Below are 21,196 nucleotides of genomic sequence, written 5' to 3'. Positions count from 1 at the left end.
TTTTTAGCTACTGTTGCTTTTAATCATTTTTTGCATGTTTATTTTGAAAATTCCATTTAAAAATATTTTGAATTGAGAATTTAGATGTTATATTTTATACTTTTGTAAGTCCTCAGAGGTTTTCTTACAGTCAAGCAGTATATAAATCTTGTTAAATGGTTTGGTTTGGTGTGGTTTTTTTAAAAAAAATCCACTTTCTCCATTCTATGCATAAGTATATACAATTCAATCATATTGCCTCTTGCTCAACCTTTCTCTATAATAAAAAGCTGCGCATGTTGTAACACTACCCCAAAGTGGGGTTGTTGCATCCTCTTGATCATTCTGCTTGCCCTTTTGTGAAGCCCTTCTTATTCTATCCTTTTTGAGGTAAGGTGTCCAGAACTGTCCACATGCAATAACACCACATATTTGTATAATGGCATTATTATATTAGCAGTTTTATTTTCAGTTCCTTTCCTAATGGTCCCTAAAATGGAATTCACGTTTTTGACAGGTGCCACACACTGGTTCGACATCTTCATCAAGCTATCCACTATGTTCCTAGTCAATCCCCAGCAGTTCAGACTCTATGACGTTATATGCGATATTAAGATTATTGGGTTTTTTTGCCCTGAGATGCATAACTTTACATTGTTTACATTGGATTGCATTTGCCATTTTATCGCCGATTCATTCGGTCTGGAAAGGTCCTTTTGAAGTTCTTACCATCTCTTTTTGCTTTAACAATGATGAGTAATGTAGTTTCATCAACAAACCCAGCTATCTTACTACTCACCACTAACTCTAGATTTATGAACAAGTTAAAAAGCACAGATCTCAATCCTAAACCCTTGAGGACTCCAGAGTTCTGAAACAGCTCCCAGCCCCCCAGAGCAGCTTTTCAGAGGGCTGGTAAGGGAAGGAAGAATCAATGGAAATCTTCTCTCCCCTATGTCCCAGGAGTGTCCTGTGAACAGAACTCTACATAGGGGAACTCTATGTAGATCCAAGCCAATGTAAACAACTTATAAATTGATACAGCTACAAGGTTTCAGAAGGAAATAAAACTACTGAGGAGTTTTTTTTATTTTAAAAAAATCATTTTTGTATCTTCATCGTCTTAACCTTAAAAAAAACCAAGCTCACATCTCTGGAAACAGTCAAACAAAAAGCTTTAAAAGCTATTAATGAAAAGCTAAGTTAACAGATAGCATATTGACCTAAAAATGCACGGCCATATGTGAAACGCATGAACTTAAAAGTGATACCAGGAGACACATGGCTGCTGAAAAATGTTAATCTACTGTTTTCCGGTCTTGGATTCCCATAGAATTGCTTAGCTCTTGGAATCAAGGTTTAGCTGGCTGTGACTCTTAGCAGGTGACAGATGACTTAAGTAATGGAGATCAATAAGTAGGAAGCACATAATTCAGTTCACTTACAACATAGCTGAAAATCAGTCTAGAAAATGGAGGGGAGGACATTTGTAAATGTGTTAAACACAGCCTATTGTATATGTCTGAATTATATTGCAGTTCTGGACTCGCTGAATGTTAACGCCGTATCAAAATGCTTTTATCCCTGAACCATAACCTGTAAAATGAATGCAAGTTAAAAATATGTTGAAGCGAATTTTCCCTTTTGTTTCTAATAATTGTCTGAAAGCTGTTAAAGCTCATTGTTTCAATTGTAAGTTGCGTGGCTTCTTTCTGCCTTACAGTCTTATGCTTTGCCACTGTTTCCAGCATAAGTTCAAGGAAATGCTTGTTTACTAGAGTGGCAACAGACATAAGTACCCCATATCAGCTCTCTTATACATGCAGTTGCACTTTTAAAGGGCTTAAAAAGTGATATTTATAACTTTTCTTGAATAGTAGGGCCACTGAAGTACAACTTCAGAAAGTACAACTTTCTGAAATATTTTCCAAAAAGTTCATTGAATGTGTGAATTTTCATATCTATTAACTGCCATTGTTTCACCTATCTGCTGTACTGATATCATTCACCCCTTTCTGCCCCCTGATTAGATCTCTTTCCTCCAGCAATTCAAGGCATTTGGGATGTCACAATACTACATAGCCAATCAGCTGTGGTTCTGTGCTGATGTCACTGAGGGCAAACATAGCCAATTTAGAGTCACTGGTCACACCGACTTCCCTTGCCAGTTAGTGATTGCTAAGTGAACTGAACATCGTGACATGGAAACAAACAACTTATTTCCAGGGTTATTCTTTCTGAATAAGTGAACACTGCCTTTTGCAACACCAAAAAGGAGATAGGTGGTACTGTGGTCTAAACCACTGAGCCTCTTGGACTTGCCAATCAGAAGGGTGGCGGTTCAATTCCGCACGACAGGGTGAGCTCCTGTCACTTGGTCCCAGCTTCTGCCAACCTAGCAGTTCGAAAGCACACTAGTGCAAGTATATAAATAGGTATCGCTGTGGTGGGAAGATAAACAGCGTTTCTGTGCACCCTGGCACTTGTCAGTGTCCCATTGCACCAGAAGCGGTTTAGTCATGCTGACCACATGACCGAGAAAGCTGTCTATGGACAAACATCAGGTACCTTGGCCTGAAAAGCAAGATGAGCGCCACACCCCACAGTCACCTTTGACTGGATTTTGCCATCCAGGGGTCCTTTACCTTTTTACCTTTACCTTTGCAGCACCACATAAAAAACAAAAAACAACAACACCAAAAGTGACACTGAAATTTAACCACTTTTGATGCTGTCCTGGTTTTTCCAGTCTCCTAGGAAAGCTGAGTAGGGAGGCAGATAATGAGTTAGCCTTTTTTCTTACAGATGAGAATAAGACCAGTTTGGGTCCTGTTTGCAGGAATAAAAACCATCAACAGTGTAAAAGGGGTTGGGGTAGGTATTTGGGTATTATTCAGCTTTCCCTTCAAGAAGGATAGGAGAGTGTTTTAGCTACAGCAGTATAAGATTTCGTTAGCAGTCTAGAAGCTAAAGTTGTATCACAGGGTCAGGTTTGAATCTTTCCTGTAATAATTTCTGCAGACATTCTTGCTTCTTAAATAAATGAGACCGCTTTATCCTTAACAAGCCCTTCTCCCTAACGCTCATTTATTCTTCTAGTAATTATCTGTTTCTTTGTTTCTTTATATCCAGGGACGACGAGGAAAGCCAGGACTCCCCGGAAAGGCAGGGCTACCAGGACCGCCTGTGAGTAACTGCTGTGTGATGCTAAGTTCAGTCAAGAATTTGTAGCAGATCATCCAACGGTAGCTTTAAAAGAACACATCATTTTCTCCGCAGTATCTAACCTTTACAACTGCACAGAAAAAAAAGCATAGGAGTGTTGGAAGCTGCCTTATAGTGAGACAAACCATTAGTCCCTAAAGCTGAGCATTGACTGCAGAGTCTGTCTAGGATTTCAGACAGGGAACATTCCCAGCTATACCTGGTGGTATTGGGGACTGAACCAGGAACCTTCTGTATGCAAAGCAGATACGGTGCAATTGAGCCACAAGGCAAATAAAATATTTTGCAGACGCTTGTAGAGGAATGGAGTAAGGGACTAATAGGAAAGGAACATAACTTCTGAAGCTCCAGTGGAAATGTGAAGAAATTGGTTAGTAATTCAAGAAGCCGGCTATGTGTACATTATCTGAGGGATATTGCTAATTTAGTTTACCCAAACTGATGATGCTGTGTGCTTAAGATGGGATAATTTCTGTCTCAGAGGCGTAATTGCAAAAGATGAAGGGCTGCACGGTGAGCTTCCCAATAGTCCGAATGGTGGAAAGGATTATAACCAATGCTGGAAAGAGCATTCAACTGTAGATCAAATGAGTTTGCTGAAGAATTAGAGAAGATTAAGAAATACATAAACTGTATGAAAGGAATTGCAATAACGCATCACTAGAGTCTTTAATTCAGATCTAAGCATTTGGGGATTGTTTCCTTCGTTGCTAGATTTGCATGGTTTGGAATGTGAGCTTGCTCACATATCTGCCTCTCAAGGAAATTCCTCAAATCATGGAATGGATGCAGCCTCTGGAAGGATGGCATTTTGCATTAATATTTTAATGGAAACCTCTATTTCACACACACACACACACACACACACACACACCCATACCACCTTGATTCTATGTTCTTTGAAAGCACACAAACACATGGAATGTACCAACGGCTAGATGTATCTTTTTTAGTAGATGGATTTATATTTCACAAAAAATTACTGGTTGTTGTTTTTTTTTTTTTTTAAAAAAAGAAGGTGTTGATATTCTTTTGTGAATCTTCTTCTTTTCTGGTAGGTTTTTATCTTTTAAATAAATATAGTGATAGAAAGTAATGGAGTTCATGCTACAACTCCTATTGTTTTTGCAGAGATTCTGCATTTAGAATTAATGTGTTGTTTATACTCATGTGGATGCAATGGCCACATACCGGGGGGGGGGGGGCTTCACATGAGGAATGACAGAATTCTGTTCCCCACTACCACACTACTTAGCATGCATGCACTGGCATACATGGTGACCCAAACACCTATGACTTTGAACTTTGCATTCTTTGGCTGGGCAGCAGGGGCAGAGTGGACTGGGGTTTGGGTGTGCACTGAGAACTGTTAGGATTCCTGCTCCGTGTTTGCAGTCATGGGATTGTTGTCTATCACATGACGGTGTATGTTTTCATTCCAGAGTGTGGGAAGTGACGGAGACAGGATGTTTTGGTATTGCTGTGGGAATATTGTCCTTTGTTCTTTCTCTCTTTGCTGTCTGATGAGAAAGAGGAAGGAGCTAAGGCAGAATGCTCCGAGTGTATTATATGTAAATAAAGGAGATTAGCCAAAATGATGAGCTATTGAGTCTGTTACGCGAACTGCCAATACTCTGCAGGATCATAAGTGTGCTGATGCTTTTGGTATTAGTCGCTGTGATGTTCGGGCTGAAGAAAGCTTTTGAAGCTCCCAAATGACAGACCAGGAGGGAAAGAACATGCCAGTCAGGCATGTGTCTCTGCCAGGGTCCTACACGAGAGTAGGACGATCCTAACAAGAACTCCCTTCCCCTGTAATTGCCTGGTGTGCTAGATGCCCATGCAAGGGAGAAAGGGGGGGACAACCAGAATTTGTGATGCCTTGCGTATGTGAGAATTTGGTGCTCAGAACGTCCCTAAATGGGACCCACTTTACGTACCCAGAGGAGTGATGTCAGGAGGCTTGTAATTCTGTATGTCAGATGTTACTGTCTGATCAGTTTTTACTCTTGGCTGTGGAACATGATGGACAGAAATACATATTCTACAGTGCATCTCCTTTAGAGCTACAGGGAATCTTGTCTGTTTTGCAACAAAAGTGTTGCTGGAGACAGTAAAAAATTACAGCTGTGAAGGAAAGGGTGAATAAATGGGAATACACAGTGCCTTCACTTAACTAAAGACAAAAAGAACAAACAACATAACAATATATCTCAGGAAAGGAAAACTGAGATAGTGACCCAAACAGTGCCCCCATTCATCACCTGGAAAAACAAGAGGGTAATAATTCTCCTTGACATAGACACATGGAGACTATTCCAGGAATACAGTTATAACTTAAAGGCAAAATCTGTGAAGAAAAAAATTCTAGTGAAATGGGAATACACTGGCAGATTAAGGTATATTCAATATATTAAAAAGTACAAAGCTGATTTGGAAATGTTCTGAGTTTGAGTTAATGCTGTTTTAGGTAGTCAACTGGTAGCAAACCTTACAGAGATTTTTTAAAAAATGATTACATATATAATAACAGCTCTTTTTGTATTACAAATGCTGTAACACTTGGTCTTCTTGTATTAAATATGTACTGGGTTGTTGTTTTTTAATTCTAGGGAAAAACAGCATCTAAAGTTTAATCCATATAACACAGGGACATTTTAAATGATTTTCATATTAGATGCTAAAATTGTGAAAAGTGATAAAGGTAAAAACCATTGACCACACACATCTCTAAACTTTCTTCTAATTGATGGGTGAGGCATATACTGTACATAACTGTCTGATTACCCTTGACATTTTGCTTTCATTTTCATTCTTCTCACCTTCTCCTTCAGACTGATAATATTCATGATTCTTTAGACTGCTGCCTTCATGTCAGCTGATCTGATAGGAATGTTTTGGCATCACAACTTCTGTTTGTGGCTCAAATGCCTCTGTGCATTTGTCATTGAAGCTCTTCTGCTACTTTTCCGAATGCTTTTGGCGCGAAACCATTCAGAAGTAAGCGGGGGTTCATTTAGATTTTTAAATAAAAGGTGCTTCATTAGACTGAGAGCTTTGCAAAACAGCAAAGCAGCATTCAATGAGCAAAGATTGGGGGCGAGGGGAATGAAATGAGGATATGTTTGAAAGAGGCCAGTAATGTGTGGGTTAGAGTCAGCAGGTAAATATGGATGAAAGAATAATGTGCATGATTAATAACCATACACGGTTCTCCGCCCGTTCTCCACACACCAACCACCCCATTCTCCACACACATACTGCCTCCCCCCCTGCTGCCATTAATTTTCAGCTTTCACTTCTGCTATACGGTGTAATGACTTCTCTGTATTCTTTCTGATACACTGACAAAGCACAGATTTCTGGATGTAGGTCTGTCTAGGTCCCCCAGGGGTGGGTCAGAGCAGGTTGCTGCAAGGGTAGGGAAAATGACATCTTACTGAGGAAGATGAATGTTTTTGTGTGTAAGGGGCCATGGGAGCAATCACAAATCTTCACAAATGGTCCAACGTAAGAAGAGCCTGATGGGTCAGCCCATTGACCCATCTAGTCCTGCATACTGTTCCCACAGTGACCAACCAGATGCCTGTGGGAAACTCAACATCAGGATCGAGCACAAGACCACTCTTCCCTGCTGTGGTTTCCAGTAACTGGTATTCAAAAGCATTGCAGCCTCCAGCGGTGGAGGGTAGAGCATGGGCATCATGGCTAATAGCCATCAATAGACCTCTCCTTCATGATTTTTTCTCACCCTCTTTTAAAGCTATCTAGGTTGGGGGTGATCACTGCCCCCTGTGGGAATGTTCCATAGTTAAAAACATGGAACTTAAGTAGCATGGAAAGCATTCAGCTAGCAGTAAATTAAATCTTGGTTGCAGCAGCATATGTGGGAGGACATGGAGAGAGCAGAGCGAGTGCAGTGTGGTGGTTTGAGTGTCAGACGAAGACCTGGGAGACCAGGGTTCCAGTCTCCATTCAGCTGTGAAGTTCTCTTGGGTGACCTTGGGCCAATCACTTCCTCTCAGCCAAGCCCACCTTCACAGGGTCGGATAAACTTGAAGAGAACCATGCTTCCTTGAGGTTCTTGGAGTTAAGGTAGGATATAAATGTAACAATGTAATAGATAAATCCAAATTCAGTTTCACACAGAGCTGTTTTCTGATGTTAAGGTGATCTGTTTTTTATTTTATTTTATTGTAACCCCTTGATCACTGTGACTTCTCTGCTCTGCGCCTCCACAAGTGATTTCAGAGCTATTTTCTTGTTTGTCAAAGAGCAAGCAGTTTCAGGCACCACGTGATCGGACCAGAGCAGATTGGTAGTTTACTAAGGGGAGCTATTACTTACTTTGAGATGTCTAAAATTACTCTAATTCTCACTGGACCAAATCCAGATTCCACAGAAGTCATGAAGAATATTAATTGCTTCTGTTAAGAATCATGTTACTTCTTTGACATTTCTTTTTCTTTTACCTTAGAGTATTAAAAAAAAATTATTATTATTTTGAAAAATCAGTAATTATGAACAAGAATTGGCATTCCCTTTTGGCGCAAAACTCTTAGATACAATTTCTTTTTCACTTGTGTTGTTTTAGAGCATTGTTCCATTATTTCACTGCTAGGGATCTCAGTAGTGTTCAGTTTAGTGTGTGGTATTTCATGCTGGAAAAAATACCCAAGAAGTTCATTTTTTAAAAAATAGAACAGCAGCTCCCTCTAGTGATTCTGTATCCACATTCTCATAGACAGCACTGAAAGCTTTTCATTGAACAGTTCATTATAGTACTTAGAAAGCTTCAGAGTTGGCCCCTCAAAATAAGAATCAAAGAGCAAGTGAAAGGATACATTTCTTTGGAGTAGTTAGATATTTGAACTGTTCCAAAAAGCTTTGGAAAGGCACATTTTTATTACATAATTCCTTCAGAAAATAGGCACCCCTGCATGCTTACTAGAGCACCTTTTCACAGCACTCCCTCTGGTTTCCTGCAAATTCATAAGAGAGTGTTGCTGCACTATTGCATCTTTTTATTGGTTTTCAGATGAGCAGTGGGGAGAGGGGAATAAAATTTTACAGCCCTATAAATGTTTCCCACCCAACATGCTGTAATATTTAAAAGCCTGCCATCACAGCGAAGTGGACCCACAACGATGTGGACTGCATTATGGAGAGAGGAAAGCCTCTCCTCCTAACAGAGGGGAGGAGTTGTGAGCGGGAGCCGGTTCCCCCTGCATCAGTTTACCCGGCTGCTGCGCCCGTAGGCCAGCCAATAGGGCTGGCTTGGGGGCGGGGTTTAGCCGCATTCAAGCAGCCGCGGCAGCTCTGTGCCCTCATTCTGCACCCTGAAAAGCAGCATCGTTTGGTCTTCCCGACATCCAGATCATTCAGCTGGGGGGAAACGACTTAGCATTCAGGAAGAGCTTGGACTTGTTATTGAACATAAAGAACATAAAGATGAACTTGCTGCTCTGTTTCCCGAGTCAACCTTGTTTTGGTCCTCCCTTCTGAAGAGGAGAGTTTGGTGTGGCAGTCATTGCCCTGTGGCCATTGACAAATCCAGGAAACTCTTGAATCATGTGGTGGCTTGCAAATTGTGTTATATGAATGACCACATGATCAAGCACGCTGACATCAAGTTCAGCGAGGTGGCTCTGTTTCGATCCAATGGCATTCATTTGTCTAATCATGGAAATGATGTGTGGTTGGCCAATATCATCAAAAGCATTAGGGATTGGTTGCAGCAGTGAGTGTTTTTGGCGGCGAGCCCTTTTTGGCTCGGGTGGCGGTTAGGCATTGGAATATGTGTCGTGTGTTGGAGGGCAGGTTGTGGCCATTACCTACCCCTCCCCTTGTTGGGTATTCCATTAAAGAAATCCGGTGGTCGTGGATCCTGTCCGATGCCCTGCTGGTGACTAGGGCCATGGCACGACCCCCCGTGACATCAGAGGAAGCTTCCAGTTGTATTTGCATCAACAAGCTCCTCCCACTGGTTGTTAACCTTCAAATGACTCCCTGCTGAGCGGGGTGGAGTCATGTATAGATTGTTTGATCCGATGCCTATGCCAATACCACTCACATGCTGTAACCAATAAAGTTGTGGCCTTCTTTAGCCCATTAACCTAAAATACACGTGTCCTTGTGTCTTATTTATCTCTAAGTGGGTGGCGGTCCTCGACTCACAAATCTGGTGGTGATATTCGAAGGCACAGAAGGCTAGAGCAGAAAAGATTAATTAGTTTACAAAAAAGTAGGCTTTGTTTAGAGAAATTACTGGGGGCTCAGATGACTCATAATCTTTTTTTAGAGACCTAGTCAGAAACAAAATTTATTGTGAGAAGAAAATGAGAGATGGTGGACCAGCATCTCAACTCCCACACTTGCAAGCAACCTTGTCGCTGCTGATTTCTGTTTGTCCATCCATGGATTATGTTTTTTTCCTTTCCCACTCTGCTGAGATCCTGTTTAGCAGAAGTTGCCAGAGGATATACGTGTTATTGTCTTTCCCCTTGATAATACACATTTCAGAGCAAATCACCATGTTTCAAACATACAACAATATATATTTCTCCAGAATATCTGTATACATTCTGCTACAATCATTTCCCTTATCACACATCTTCCATTCACATGATATTGCTTTAGTTTTCTTATGTAAAGGAAGTATCTTTTGTTGTTATGCACAGCAACCATAATTACCTTCCAAATGTTCATTTAGAGCCCAATTTTCATTGCAGCTTTTGAAATGTAAGCAGTTGAGTGGTATTCAACTATGTTTTACTCAACCTATTGCAATTAATAAACATGGCCAAGTTGGATCCATTAATTTCAGTAGGTCTCTTCTGTTACATCTTAGCTGTATGCCACCCAAATGCATCATTAAAAATATGCATTGGTGAAATTGTGCTGTAAAAGTATTTTTTTAAAAAAAGAACAATCTTGTGCAAGATTACCGAAAAGTAAGTTTGCAGAGTGCAACAGGGTTTATTCTCAGGGACGGTTTTGTAGGATTGCAGCCTTAATAAGTGTTCAAAAAACATAATTTGTTTATTGTCACTAAAAAGCTTCAATATTTGGCCTTTATTTTTCTCTTCAGCACCTTATGCAGTCCGTTCAAAAAGCCCTTCATTCCCCCCATCTGTATATTAATTCTGTATAGTTATATCCTGTCATAAGTCAAGATATACATTTTTGTGCCACCACAACAGCTATCTTAAGTAGCTAGTAGTTTGCTTTGGTAATCTCATTTCCAATGCTTCTGGAAAGATTGTCATCCTTCCAGGGTTTCTGGAAGTGAATGAATGTTTCAGTTAATTATAGTAAACAGAATATCAGAGGCATTATAAGATCAGTTCATGGGGGTATGGGTATTGCAGAGCTTTTTTCTTCCTATTTGCATGTGTATTAGAGAAGAATTCCTTACCCATATTGGGCCCTATTGTTTGCTATTTTATTAGTTTTTCATCATTGGCAGGGCAAGGTTTCTTCCTTTTATTTTTATTTATTTAGAGCATTTTTGCTCCATTCTTCATCCCCAAAGGCTCCCAAAGCAGCTTGCATGAAATCAAAAGAAGGCACCCCCTCCCCGCAGGCTTGCATTCAAACAAATGGGGGGGGGGGAATACAGCACACAAGGGAAAGGGGACAAGGAGGGAAGAGGAAAATAAAACTCAGAACTCCGGCACCAATTTCTAGACAGTTGTTCTTAAACTGACCAGCTGGCATAGTTCAGAGGCAGGACGTGCCTGATGGAACTGGGCCTCCAGCAAAGTGGATGTAAATGAACCCTGCTTCCTATCTTTGCTACTGAGATAGCCTGATGAAATGGCTACCCCACCCCCATGACAGCTGAGGGAGAGGAGGCTTGATGGAGCTGGCTTGTCACAACAGAGCCGGTGGAGAGAGCTCTGCTTCTCAGCTCTCCCACTGCTAGAATAGCTGCCCACAGATGACAGTTGAGCTTCTGCCAGCTGTTACTGATACCTTGTGTGGCCTCTTCAGCAAGAATCTCATGCTTATTTTCATTTGTCACAGACATAAGGTGGATCCTAATCATATTCCCTAGCAGGCAAGTGCATAGTTTTGCAGCACAACCCTCATTGATTTGGGGGGGGGGTTGGGGGGGTTGGGAGCAACCAGCATGTTGTGCTGCCTAGAAACTTGGGCTTGGGGAGAATTGGGTTCAAGGCCCACTTTAGCCGCAAAAGTTCAGAGTGGCCTCTTTCATCCTTTCAACACAAATATTCTGCTTCCGTGGCTCTTAGCCGCTTCTCTTTGATGCGGCTGCGTTAAAAGATCTCCGTGTTTCATCGCAAAGCATTTAGAGGGGTGGAAAGGGAGTTGGGGGGTGGGTGGCTCTCTTTACCAAAGAAGGCATAGAGTGGGTGGAAGTGATGACCCAGAAGTGTTTTCCAGATGGGCAGATAAATTGTCTGCCTTTTAATGTTCCTTTTCTTGTCCTGTGAAGAAATGTCAAAAATTCTCTTCTACCATTATGCCACCAATACTGCCTGTTTCCTGTAAATAACATTGATTAATGTATAGTGTTCTGGGGCCCCATGGATCAATACAACAATTCCACCACTGCTAGAAAGCAGAGATCAAAGTGCAACTAACATAGTCTGGACCCTTCACCCCACTATTCTATACACGTATCAAAACTTAGTTTTAAATTAATATTTCATTGGTATGTGGTAAGTCTGAAAAATATTCAAAGGAGCAGAATGTGCTAAATTATTATTCAAGGGAGAGGTCTTTTTGAATGACAGGTAACCTTGTGATGTTTAAACTTTTTTGAAGGGGGTGCTGTTGAGATTTACATCTTCAATAAGTAGATTGAAATAAAGAAGTATATACATGTACATACCCTGTTTCCCCGAAAAGAAGACAGTGTCTTATATTAATTTTTGCTCCCAAACATGTGCTAGGTCTTATTTTCAGGGGATGTCTTATGTTTCCATGAAGAAGAATATGGTACACATATGTCTAATTGTGAGTCAGCCAGACTCTGTCAGGGCAGAGTGAGCAGCAGGCAGCTCTCTGATTTAAAGAGACCTCGCACTGCCTGAACAGCTCCGGCTGCGCTGCGGCCAATCACTGAGCTGCGCAGCGGCGCTCGCCGTTACGGTCCAGTGGAGTCAGACGCCTTACGGTAGCTTCGGGGGCCTTATATTCCGGGGAGGCCTCATGTTCAGGAGAGGCCTTATTATCGGGGAGGTCTTCTCTTCGGGAGATGCCTTATATTACAGCGAGAGGCAAAACTGGAAGTAGGTCTTATTTTCGGGGGATGTCTTACTCTCAGGGAAAGACGGTATAGAGCTTTTCTTTCCCACTATACATTCAGACAAGGCTCAAATCCATGAGCTTCACCCATCTGACCATCTATTGCAGTTAGGCTTTGGAGTGGAATATACTTAAGTAGGTTATTCTTAAGCCCCTCCCCTTAAGGTCCCACATTGTACCCTTGCTGAAGTGACTCTCCCTTCACAGTTTTGTGCCTGCCAGCCAAGGGGAGGAGGAAGGGATAACTGATATTTCCAGTTGTGAAGCTGAGTGGAAAGCGTGCTTGCAAGAAAGGCTGCTATACCTGGAGGTGCATCTCCAAAGCTTTCAGTCAATCTTGACTGAAGCCCTCCAGATGCAGCCTTCCAGATGTGTAGCTTTGTAGCCCAGAGACCTGTAGCAGTCCAGATGTGGCTGGACTACAACTCCTATCCCTTACCATTGGGCCATGCTGGTAGAGGCTGATGGGAGTTGGGAAGCCATCAGTATTTGAGGGGGAAGATCATTTTTTTGAGAGTGCACTGCACAGGTGTTTATTACTGGAACTGAAAGATCGGTGGCATGTTAATTTTATGCAAACGTTCTTCTAATCCTACCTTTAAGACCAGAATAGATAATCTAATTATACTATTTGATCTTTTGTAATAGACAGGCCGAAGATCAGTTTGTTTGTTTGTTTACTATCTTGCAGGGCAAAAAAGCAGGAAGTGAATCATGAAATTTGGGGAAAGTAGCAGAAGCAGGCATTATAATATTTTAATAGGGAATTACAATCCTTCAAATTTCTTCATTCCTTATGCTGTGGGAGAAATTTCACTTGATGTCCATTGCACAGCCAAGTCCTTTGCTCACCACCAACGACGAGTGACACCCGAGAAGGTTTTTTTCTTGCTTGAACAGGAAAGGTTACAGCAAGTGATCATGAAAGTGATCAGAGGCTGAACCCTGATTTCTGTTTACAAACAGTTTTTATAGTCATATAGGTTAGACATACAAGACACCCAGTGATACAGTCTTACTGTCGGCTTAACTGCAAAGTCAGGTGTTTCCAAACCTCAACTAGCTATGCATTTTCCTGTTTATACCCTTGTTTTAAAGGTCATGCCTTTGCATGCTCTTAATACTACTTCTCTCTACACACACTCTTGTGATTTGCTCTTTCTCTGTCCCTCTCTAAAGCTATTTAAAAAAAATATGGAGATGGTCTTGCTTTGGTTGCAACACTTTTGTCGTGACAAGGTTTTAGAATTGAAGTGCTGTTTGATCTAAGGTAATCCTTGATAGCTAGACTGCAAAGGCTGGTCTGGGTTTGTCATGTTGCCTTAGCCAAAGAGGAAGAGGGGGACCTGTGAAGTGCAAGGTGCTCCCCACTATTGTGTTAACTATTAAAAAAGAGTGAATTTGTAAAGTGCATGTAAATCACAAACTGTCCTTCACCCATGGCTGCAGCAGCTTTGACTTTACAGTGGTACCTCGGGTTAAGTACTTGATTTGTTCTGGAGGTCCGCTCTTAACCTGAAACTGTTCTTAACTTGAAGCACCACTTTAGCTAATGGGGCCTCATGCTGCCGCTATACCGCCAGAGCACGATTTCTGTTCTCATCCTGAAGCAAAGTTCTTAACCTGAGGTAATATTTCTGTGTTAGCTGAGTCTGTAACCTGAAGCGTATGTAACCCAAGATACCACTGTACTTCACAACTAATTCTACACTTCTGTATAATCTAGACAGAAAAGAGCAGTGTCTAAATAATTGTTAACTGACTTGCTTCTGCTAACCTGTTTTTCCTGAATGTGGCCTTGTGCCTCTAAGTTCCATAGAGCACGCACGTCCAACAGGTGGATCACTGGTAGATCACTGGCTCCCCCCACAGAAGCTCAACAACTTTGCCTCCCTTAAAAAAAACTCTGAGCTGAACCCAAAAAAATGGGGGTACATCACTGCCAGATTTTAATTCAGAAAGTAGATCGCAGAATCTTGGGAGTTGGCCACCCCTGCCATAGAGAGTTCTAAATGAACACATCATCTTCCATTGTCTTTTGTTCTGAGAAAAGCCATTACCTGTATGAGATATCTGTACCTCCATCAGTTAAATGGCCTTTTAGGTTAGCCCCTTCCACTTACTTGGGTTTTTCTCTCTTATGTTTAAAATGTAATATTCAAAGGAAGAACAGCTAGGGGTTTCTGCCTTGTGGAGTATTTGTGATGTTTGCCCATTCAGTGCATTCTTACGGAACAGATGGAGCTTGCTGGAAAAAGCTTCAGTGTCAAAATGCAAATCATGCTCCCTTGACATATCATATTTACCTCATTTGTAGCTTTGTTAAGACACTTTACAGCTTGATTATATGGGAGCCAATCTATGCCCCCCTTAGGAAATGTATCCTCGGGATAGCCATCTGACATCAACAAACAAAACAAAACCACTGTATTAGTGCTATATTCTTCATACTGTTCTTCAAATTATCCCAATTCTCATTCTTTAGATGATCTCTTGCTTATGAGCTTGGTGTACTGTGAAAAGCAATGATACTGGTATTAGAAGACTCACAGTTTAATCTTATTTGGGTTTACTTGCTAGTAACTTCCACTGTATTCAATTGGGCTTACTCCCAGGCAAATGTGTTTAGGATTTCATTGTTGGATATTAGAAACCTTATCATACAGGCCACCTTTTTATTCTGAATTTTCAGCTAAAAGGCAAAGAAAGATTCATTTCTCTGATATGCTAACAGATCCCTGCTTTCTCTTTGAATGTGAATAGTAGAATTATTTCTGAAAAAGTAAAAAATTGATCACTACTTTTAAAATGTATACTTTTGTGGGGTTGCCTTGGTAGGACAAGAATAGTTATTTTGATCATATCCGGTAACCTCATGTTATTAATCTATATTTTTTAAAAAAATTATATTTATTAAAAGTTTAAGAATTAAAGAAATAAATAAAAAATAAACAATACAAATCAACACATTACAATACATATAAAAAAGCAAAAGACACAATACATCAAAACAAAAGCAAAAGCAAAAACAATTAAAAACACATCCAATATTTCCATATCTTTATCTTTCATTAACTTGTTTCATCGACCTCCTCACACCTCCCTTTTTGTGTTCTACTTATTCATTATTTCAGCAAATCCTTTCCATCTTTCAATGTTTTCTGTCATTTAATTATCTTAATTTATTTTAACCTTATCTTACCATTAAAACCCTAAAACTTATTTATACTTAACTCCTTATAACATTTCTACTAAAGCCATATAATTTCATTCCAACATTTTTCTAACACTCATTAATTTTGCAACATATCTCTAAATATATTTTTTTAAAACTTTTTTCCCAATCTTCTTCCACCGTCTCTTCTCCCTGGTCTCGGATTCTGTCAGTCCTTTCTATCAATTCTATATGGTCAATCAACCTGGTGCCCTTCTGTCCGAGGCTCTTAACTCTTTTCCATGTCCCTTCTGCAGATCTTCTTCATATCTCATGTTATTAATCTAAAGCAACATTTTAATACATTATGTTACTCAAATCCATATAGAATGCATTGTTAGGAAAAAGTTATATAATTAAAACAAAGATATACTTTCGGGTTATCAGCTATTTTCTTCAAGGAAGATAACCAGTTCATTTGCCTTTCCAATCCAATAGTTTATTGTGCCTGATACCCCCCCCCCTTTTATATACATAAAGCAAAGGTATCACTGGAATTAATCAGTAGCTAGAACTGCAGATGTAAAACTAGGAGTTTTTGATTGGAATGCTGACTCAGCTATGCACTGTGTTGCTGAAAGACTAATGAAATAAGTATTTGTGTGAAGGAAAGTCAACAAACATATTTTACCATTCCAAAGGGCACAGTGTTAATCTCTAAAGGCCCAATTAACTAGTTATGAAATTATGAAATTGTTTATTTACTTATTCTATTACTTCTGAATTTTTGTATGGCTAATGGTAATAAAAATTATAATACAAATATATTCAGTGGGAGCTTGCATAGATTCCCTGTTTCATTAGCATGGACCAGTCTTGGGTTATTTTTCTTGTTGTGATGCTAGAACATAGGTAGACTTTGAACTTGTGGATATGGCTAACGTTTATAAATAGACCCATTGCTTAAATAGTATGTTGTCTAAAAGTAAAGCATTATAATTGTAACATACTTCTCAAACTCCCAGGCAGGTCTTTCCCCTCGTCTGCTCCCTGATCCTTTTTAACTAGAGATACCAGCGATTGAATCAGATAACTTCTGCATGCAAAGCAAGGACCACTTAGCTCTGGTTTTACCCCTAAGTGTTGGTGTAAAACCTCCTTTCTTGGTCGAGGCTGACTTCCCATTCCCTTTGGTTCAGGGACCCAAGTTCTTGACACTGAAGATCATAATCTCTCTGTGTTTATAATGCACCCGCTTATCTTTTTAAGAGTGCTGTGGGCATTAATGATATGGTGCTTACAAAGGACTGTGAACTGAAAACACTGAGTGGAATCCTAATTGATGTCAGTCCTCTAACAGAAAGCATCGGTTGGTGAAATGGAAAGGCAGATAATGTTTGGTTATTCTTCCTCTGCCCTGCAACCCCCTCCCTCCCTCCAGAATCTGCTCTGGAGGATTGGGAGACCCTTTTGAACATATAAGATATGTGCATGCATTTGAAGGCTGCAAGAAGGAAATTAAATTGCCCAAAATTATCGCCCTCCCTGTTCTGTTGACAGATGCCTTCTTTCAGTGGAGTGACATCAATTGTATTCCATCCTCTGACAAGAGCATTATAAAATATCAGAGATATTTAAAAATCATCTGGCTTAAGGCCAATATAAACAACAACAGAATGATAGCGTCCCTTGGTTTTTTTCCTGAGTTGTATTTCTCTTTCTCTGTCTCTTACATAGTAGCTGCTTTAAAATTGCTTTGCAAGGCTTATTTGTTTTATTTCTCTTTGGTCCTTAAAAAGTCTATATATTTGCATAGTTATAAATATTTATCATTTTGTAATTCTGGGCCTTGATGGCCGCAGCTATGATTGATCCTGTTCGGCATGCCCTGATTAGACCTTTTCAAAGTGTGGAAGCTTCTGTAGTAGGATAGCTCTCTCGGGGTGGTCCTCTGCTGAAATTTATGAACTGCGCTGAGACTAGCTTCAATTCCCTTGATGGTCCGCTTCTTTTTTGTGAATTTGACAGTCCTCTTAACCTGGAAAATCGTCTTGCTCTGTGATAAGGCAGGTGGAGGGAAGGATAATTCTAATACTGAATGTTTTCCCAATCCTTTTAGTTGGATTGTTGCTCTGCTTTCCAACCTTGACAGCTTCTCTAGACAGACTGTAGTTCAAAAATGCACAATGGTTTGCTGTAAGTTGTATATTTATTTAAAACATTTATACATTGTCTTTTCATAAAAAAAAAAGTTTGAGGTGCCAAGTCAGACCATAACATTTGAAATAACATTTAAAATACTAAAAACAGCAGTAAACACACACAGAGACAGACACCATTACAGTATACTGTATCATCAACATACTTTCACTTGAACTGTGGTTCTGTTGTAGCATTATCACATTAAGGGGAATGGCCTCAGCTTAGTGGTAGAGCACATGCTCTGCATATATAAAGTCCAAGGTTCAATCCCAGCTTTAAGAGCTAGTGCCAGTCAAAATAGTACAGTATTGGGGTAGATGGACTATTGATCTGACCGTGTAAGGCATTTAACTGCCAAATAAATATTGTGTGTTACCAGGAGTAGAAAGTTTGGGGATTTGATATGTCTTATAGAAGTTGTAGGAAGTTTGCCACCACTCCCTTTCTAATGTAGCATTATACACCTTAAAGTTGTTAAGCCTGAACATTTTATGTTTATGGAGCCTGACAAAAGTGATTCAGACTAAGATTAATGTTAATTATATTTTTGTTGACCTTAGACAGTAATCAAATGTCTTTCAAATTTCATCTGCTTTGGATAAGAACAGGTTTTTTATTTCATAGATAGATACTGGGCTTGTTTTGGCAGCACTCATACTAAAATTGAATGATACAGAGAAGATTATTAGCATGGCCCCTGCACAAGGACAAACGGCAAGATTCCATATTTTTTTATGCTGGCCTGTGACAATTTTTCATATAAGATATATATAATCTCCAGTTGTGTGGAGATACTTTCAGTTCAGTTAAAATAAATGAATAATGCCTATCACACTATTTTGTCGAGCCGGAAATATTATATTGACCAGACACAATGAACTGTTTTCTCTTTCTAGGGTCCTCCAGGTGCGTTAGCGCTTCAAGATTCCTTTAAAGGTCCATTTTACCAGGTATGGGCAATTATTTTACATGGGACGTTATGGAAGATATATGTGCTTGCACAACTTCTAATTTCATGTATCATTTGACAACTTTCCCCAAGATTTTAAATATTTGCTAAATGTCTGGGTTACATAATGGGTTGTTTAGAAAGCCATCATCTGGGAGGGAGGAAAGCAAGCATACAATTGGACATTCTCAACCTTTCTAGTTACAGGTCAAGGGTATCTTCTGCAAGAATCTCCTTCATGGTTACAGATTAATTTTTCGTGTATTTTCCCATCCTACCAGCTGACCCCAAATGCACAGCCCTTTGTTTTTGCCCATTGTGAAACATGTTGGTAACATTCTTGCAGAGTTCCTGGGGATTTTGTTTTACACATTCCCAAATTGGGAAAAAAGGTTGGGTACTTAGTAATTGAGGGGAGGGGGCATGTTCATACCATGTAGACACATCCCATCAAAGACTGCCCTCTAGTGTGTATGGTAAACATTAGTTGAGGAATCAGAGGTAGAAAATCTAAAGCACTCCTCTGTGGACACTCTTGCACCAATGTGCCCATGGAAAAATTGGATCTGGGTTATCAGTTGCACAAGATGACAGCCCTGCGTTTTATATATAGCCTTGATATATAGAGCCAGTGTGGTGTAGTGGTTAAGAGCGGTAGACTCGTAATCTGGTGAACCGGGTTCAATTCCCCGCTCCTCCACATGCAGCTGCTGGGTGACCTTGGGCTAGTCACACTTCTTTGAAGTCTCTCAGTCTCACTCACCTCACAGAGTGTTTGTTGTGGGGGAGGAAGGGAAAGGAGAATGTTAGCTGCTTTGAGACTACTTTGGGTAGTGATAAAGCAGGATATCAAATCCGAACTCTTCTACTCTTCTTCTCTTCAAACTATTGGATCCAGTAAATTCAGTGCCACTACAAAATGCATTTCCCTAAATTCTAAGCTTGCCTACTCAGAAGCAGGCCCATTCAGATCAATGGGACTTAACTCCTAAGAAAGTTCACACGAGATTGCAGCCTTCAGTATACATATTTATTGTGCTGTAGCATTTACTGTCTAGAACCCCACTGGGTTTGAGTAATTTGAAATGCTGCTTTCTGCATATGTCTCCTAATCCATTCTTTGGCATGGAGCAACTAATTACATTGAGATATTCTCCCACCCCGAATATTTTGTTTCTTGTAATCTTTCATGGTGTACTTGGCATCAGTTTTAGTAGCCATCTAATTTCACATTATTTAAGATTAACTTTGTGGCAGGTGACATGAGCCACAGTGGAGGTCCTCAGGGTTTGATATACATCTGTCTGCAAGATTCATGTTTCTCACTACCATGAGGCTCTACAAATTCTTAAGTCATCTCATGTTTCCCAATTAATATCTTCTGGCCAAACATGGGCCAGCTGTTTTGCCTTCAAGAAATTAATCATCTTTTAAATCCTCTTACAGTGCATCAGCAAACTCCTCATTTCTGCTGCCCAGGGCAAAGCATTTAATGACTTATTTCCAAGCAAGCAACTTGCTTGAAAAGGAGTGCTAAGTTTAGTATATGGGATGATGGAAGATGACTTACCAATCTAAACCTCAGATTTAGATACTTAGACTCTCTGGAACCAGAGATTCAACTCACAGCAGGGCTGATCCTGCAAGCCTGGTGATGAATTTTCAGAGCAGTATATCACATTAGCAGTATTTAGGAGAACAAATTGTCCTTTCTGGATGTTAAGGAACTATTAAAATGAGTGATTGGTCTTCATATGTTTGACATAAACATCACCATTCTCTTGAAATTATGTTATGTGGCCAATAAATTTCCCATCATTGAGCCTAAGAATAAATTAATTCCTATGTGTACAATGCATATTACTATTATTTATTCCCCCTTCCCCCTAAGGCCCCAATTTAAAACAACTTACAAACACAGAAATAGGATGGGTCCTAAAAATGTACATCTCAAGTGTCAAAAGCCAAGATAAAGAGGTGTATGTGTAATGTATTTAAATCTCTGTATGGTAAAGGGATTCATGCAATATTCAAACAATGTTCAGATTTTTATAAGTGTACATGATTGGTTGGCAGATCTGTTCCGTTGATTTTAGCAAGTTTTCCAAGATCCAACAATAAACTTGCAATTACTAAGCTAAGATTCATTCTTACATAGCTGCATGGCTAAATGGGCTCCTGTTCTACACTACAATTTGCTGAATGTATTCCTGTATTCCAAAGCTGAATGTATTCCTAGTCACAGAAAGGGAACTCTAAAGGTTCCCACCTACATCATAACTAGGTATCTGCAAATGCTTTGTTCCATTCTTTCTCCTGACAACCACCATCGTAAAAATCAGACAGTCAGGAAAGATAATATTCATCAAACCCTGGCCAATGCACCCAAAATACTTCTATGGTACTGCCTC

The 21,196-nt window shown here is 40.0% G+C and overlaps 1 protein-coding gene across 6 annotated transcripts in view; it reads left to right on the top strand.

The window, feature by feature from the left end:
* Positions 1-21,196, top strand: part of COL19A1 (collagen type XIX alpha 1 chain) — a 190,163-nt gene that overhangs the window by 121,064 nt on the left and 47,903 nt on the right. For all 6 annotated transcript variants that reach the window (XM_082218263.1, XM_082218259.1, XM_082218261.1 and 3 more), the window contains exons 17-18: positions 3,112-3,165; positions 18,733-18,786. In XM_082218263.1, the coding sequence (XP_082074389.1) occupies positions 3,112-3,165; positions 18,733-18,786 (108 nt within the window). The remainder of the gene's footprint in view (positions 1-3,111; positions 3,166-18,732; positions 18,787-21,196) is intronic.

The sequence above is a fragment of the Podarcis vaucheri genome, assembly GCF_965113315.1.
Source record: "Podarcis vaucheri genome assembly, chromosome: 3".
Taxonomy (NCBI): domain Eukaryota; kingdom Metazoa; phylum Chordata; class Lepidosauria; order Squamata; family Lacertidae; genus Podarcis; species Podarcis vaucheri.
The sequence above is the reverse complement of the archived record's forward strand: the minus strand, read 5'-3'. Positions and strand labels throughout refer to the sequence as shown.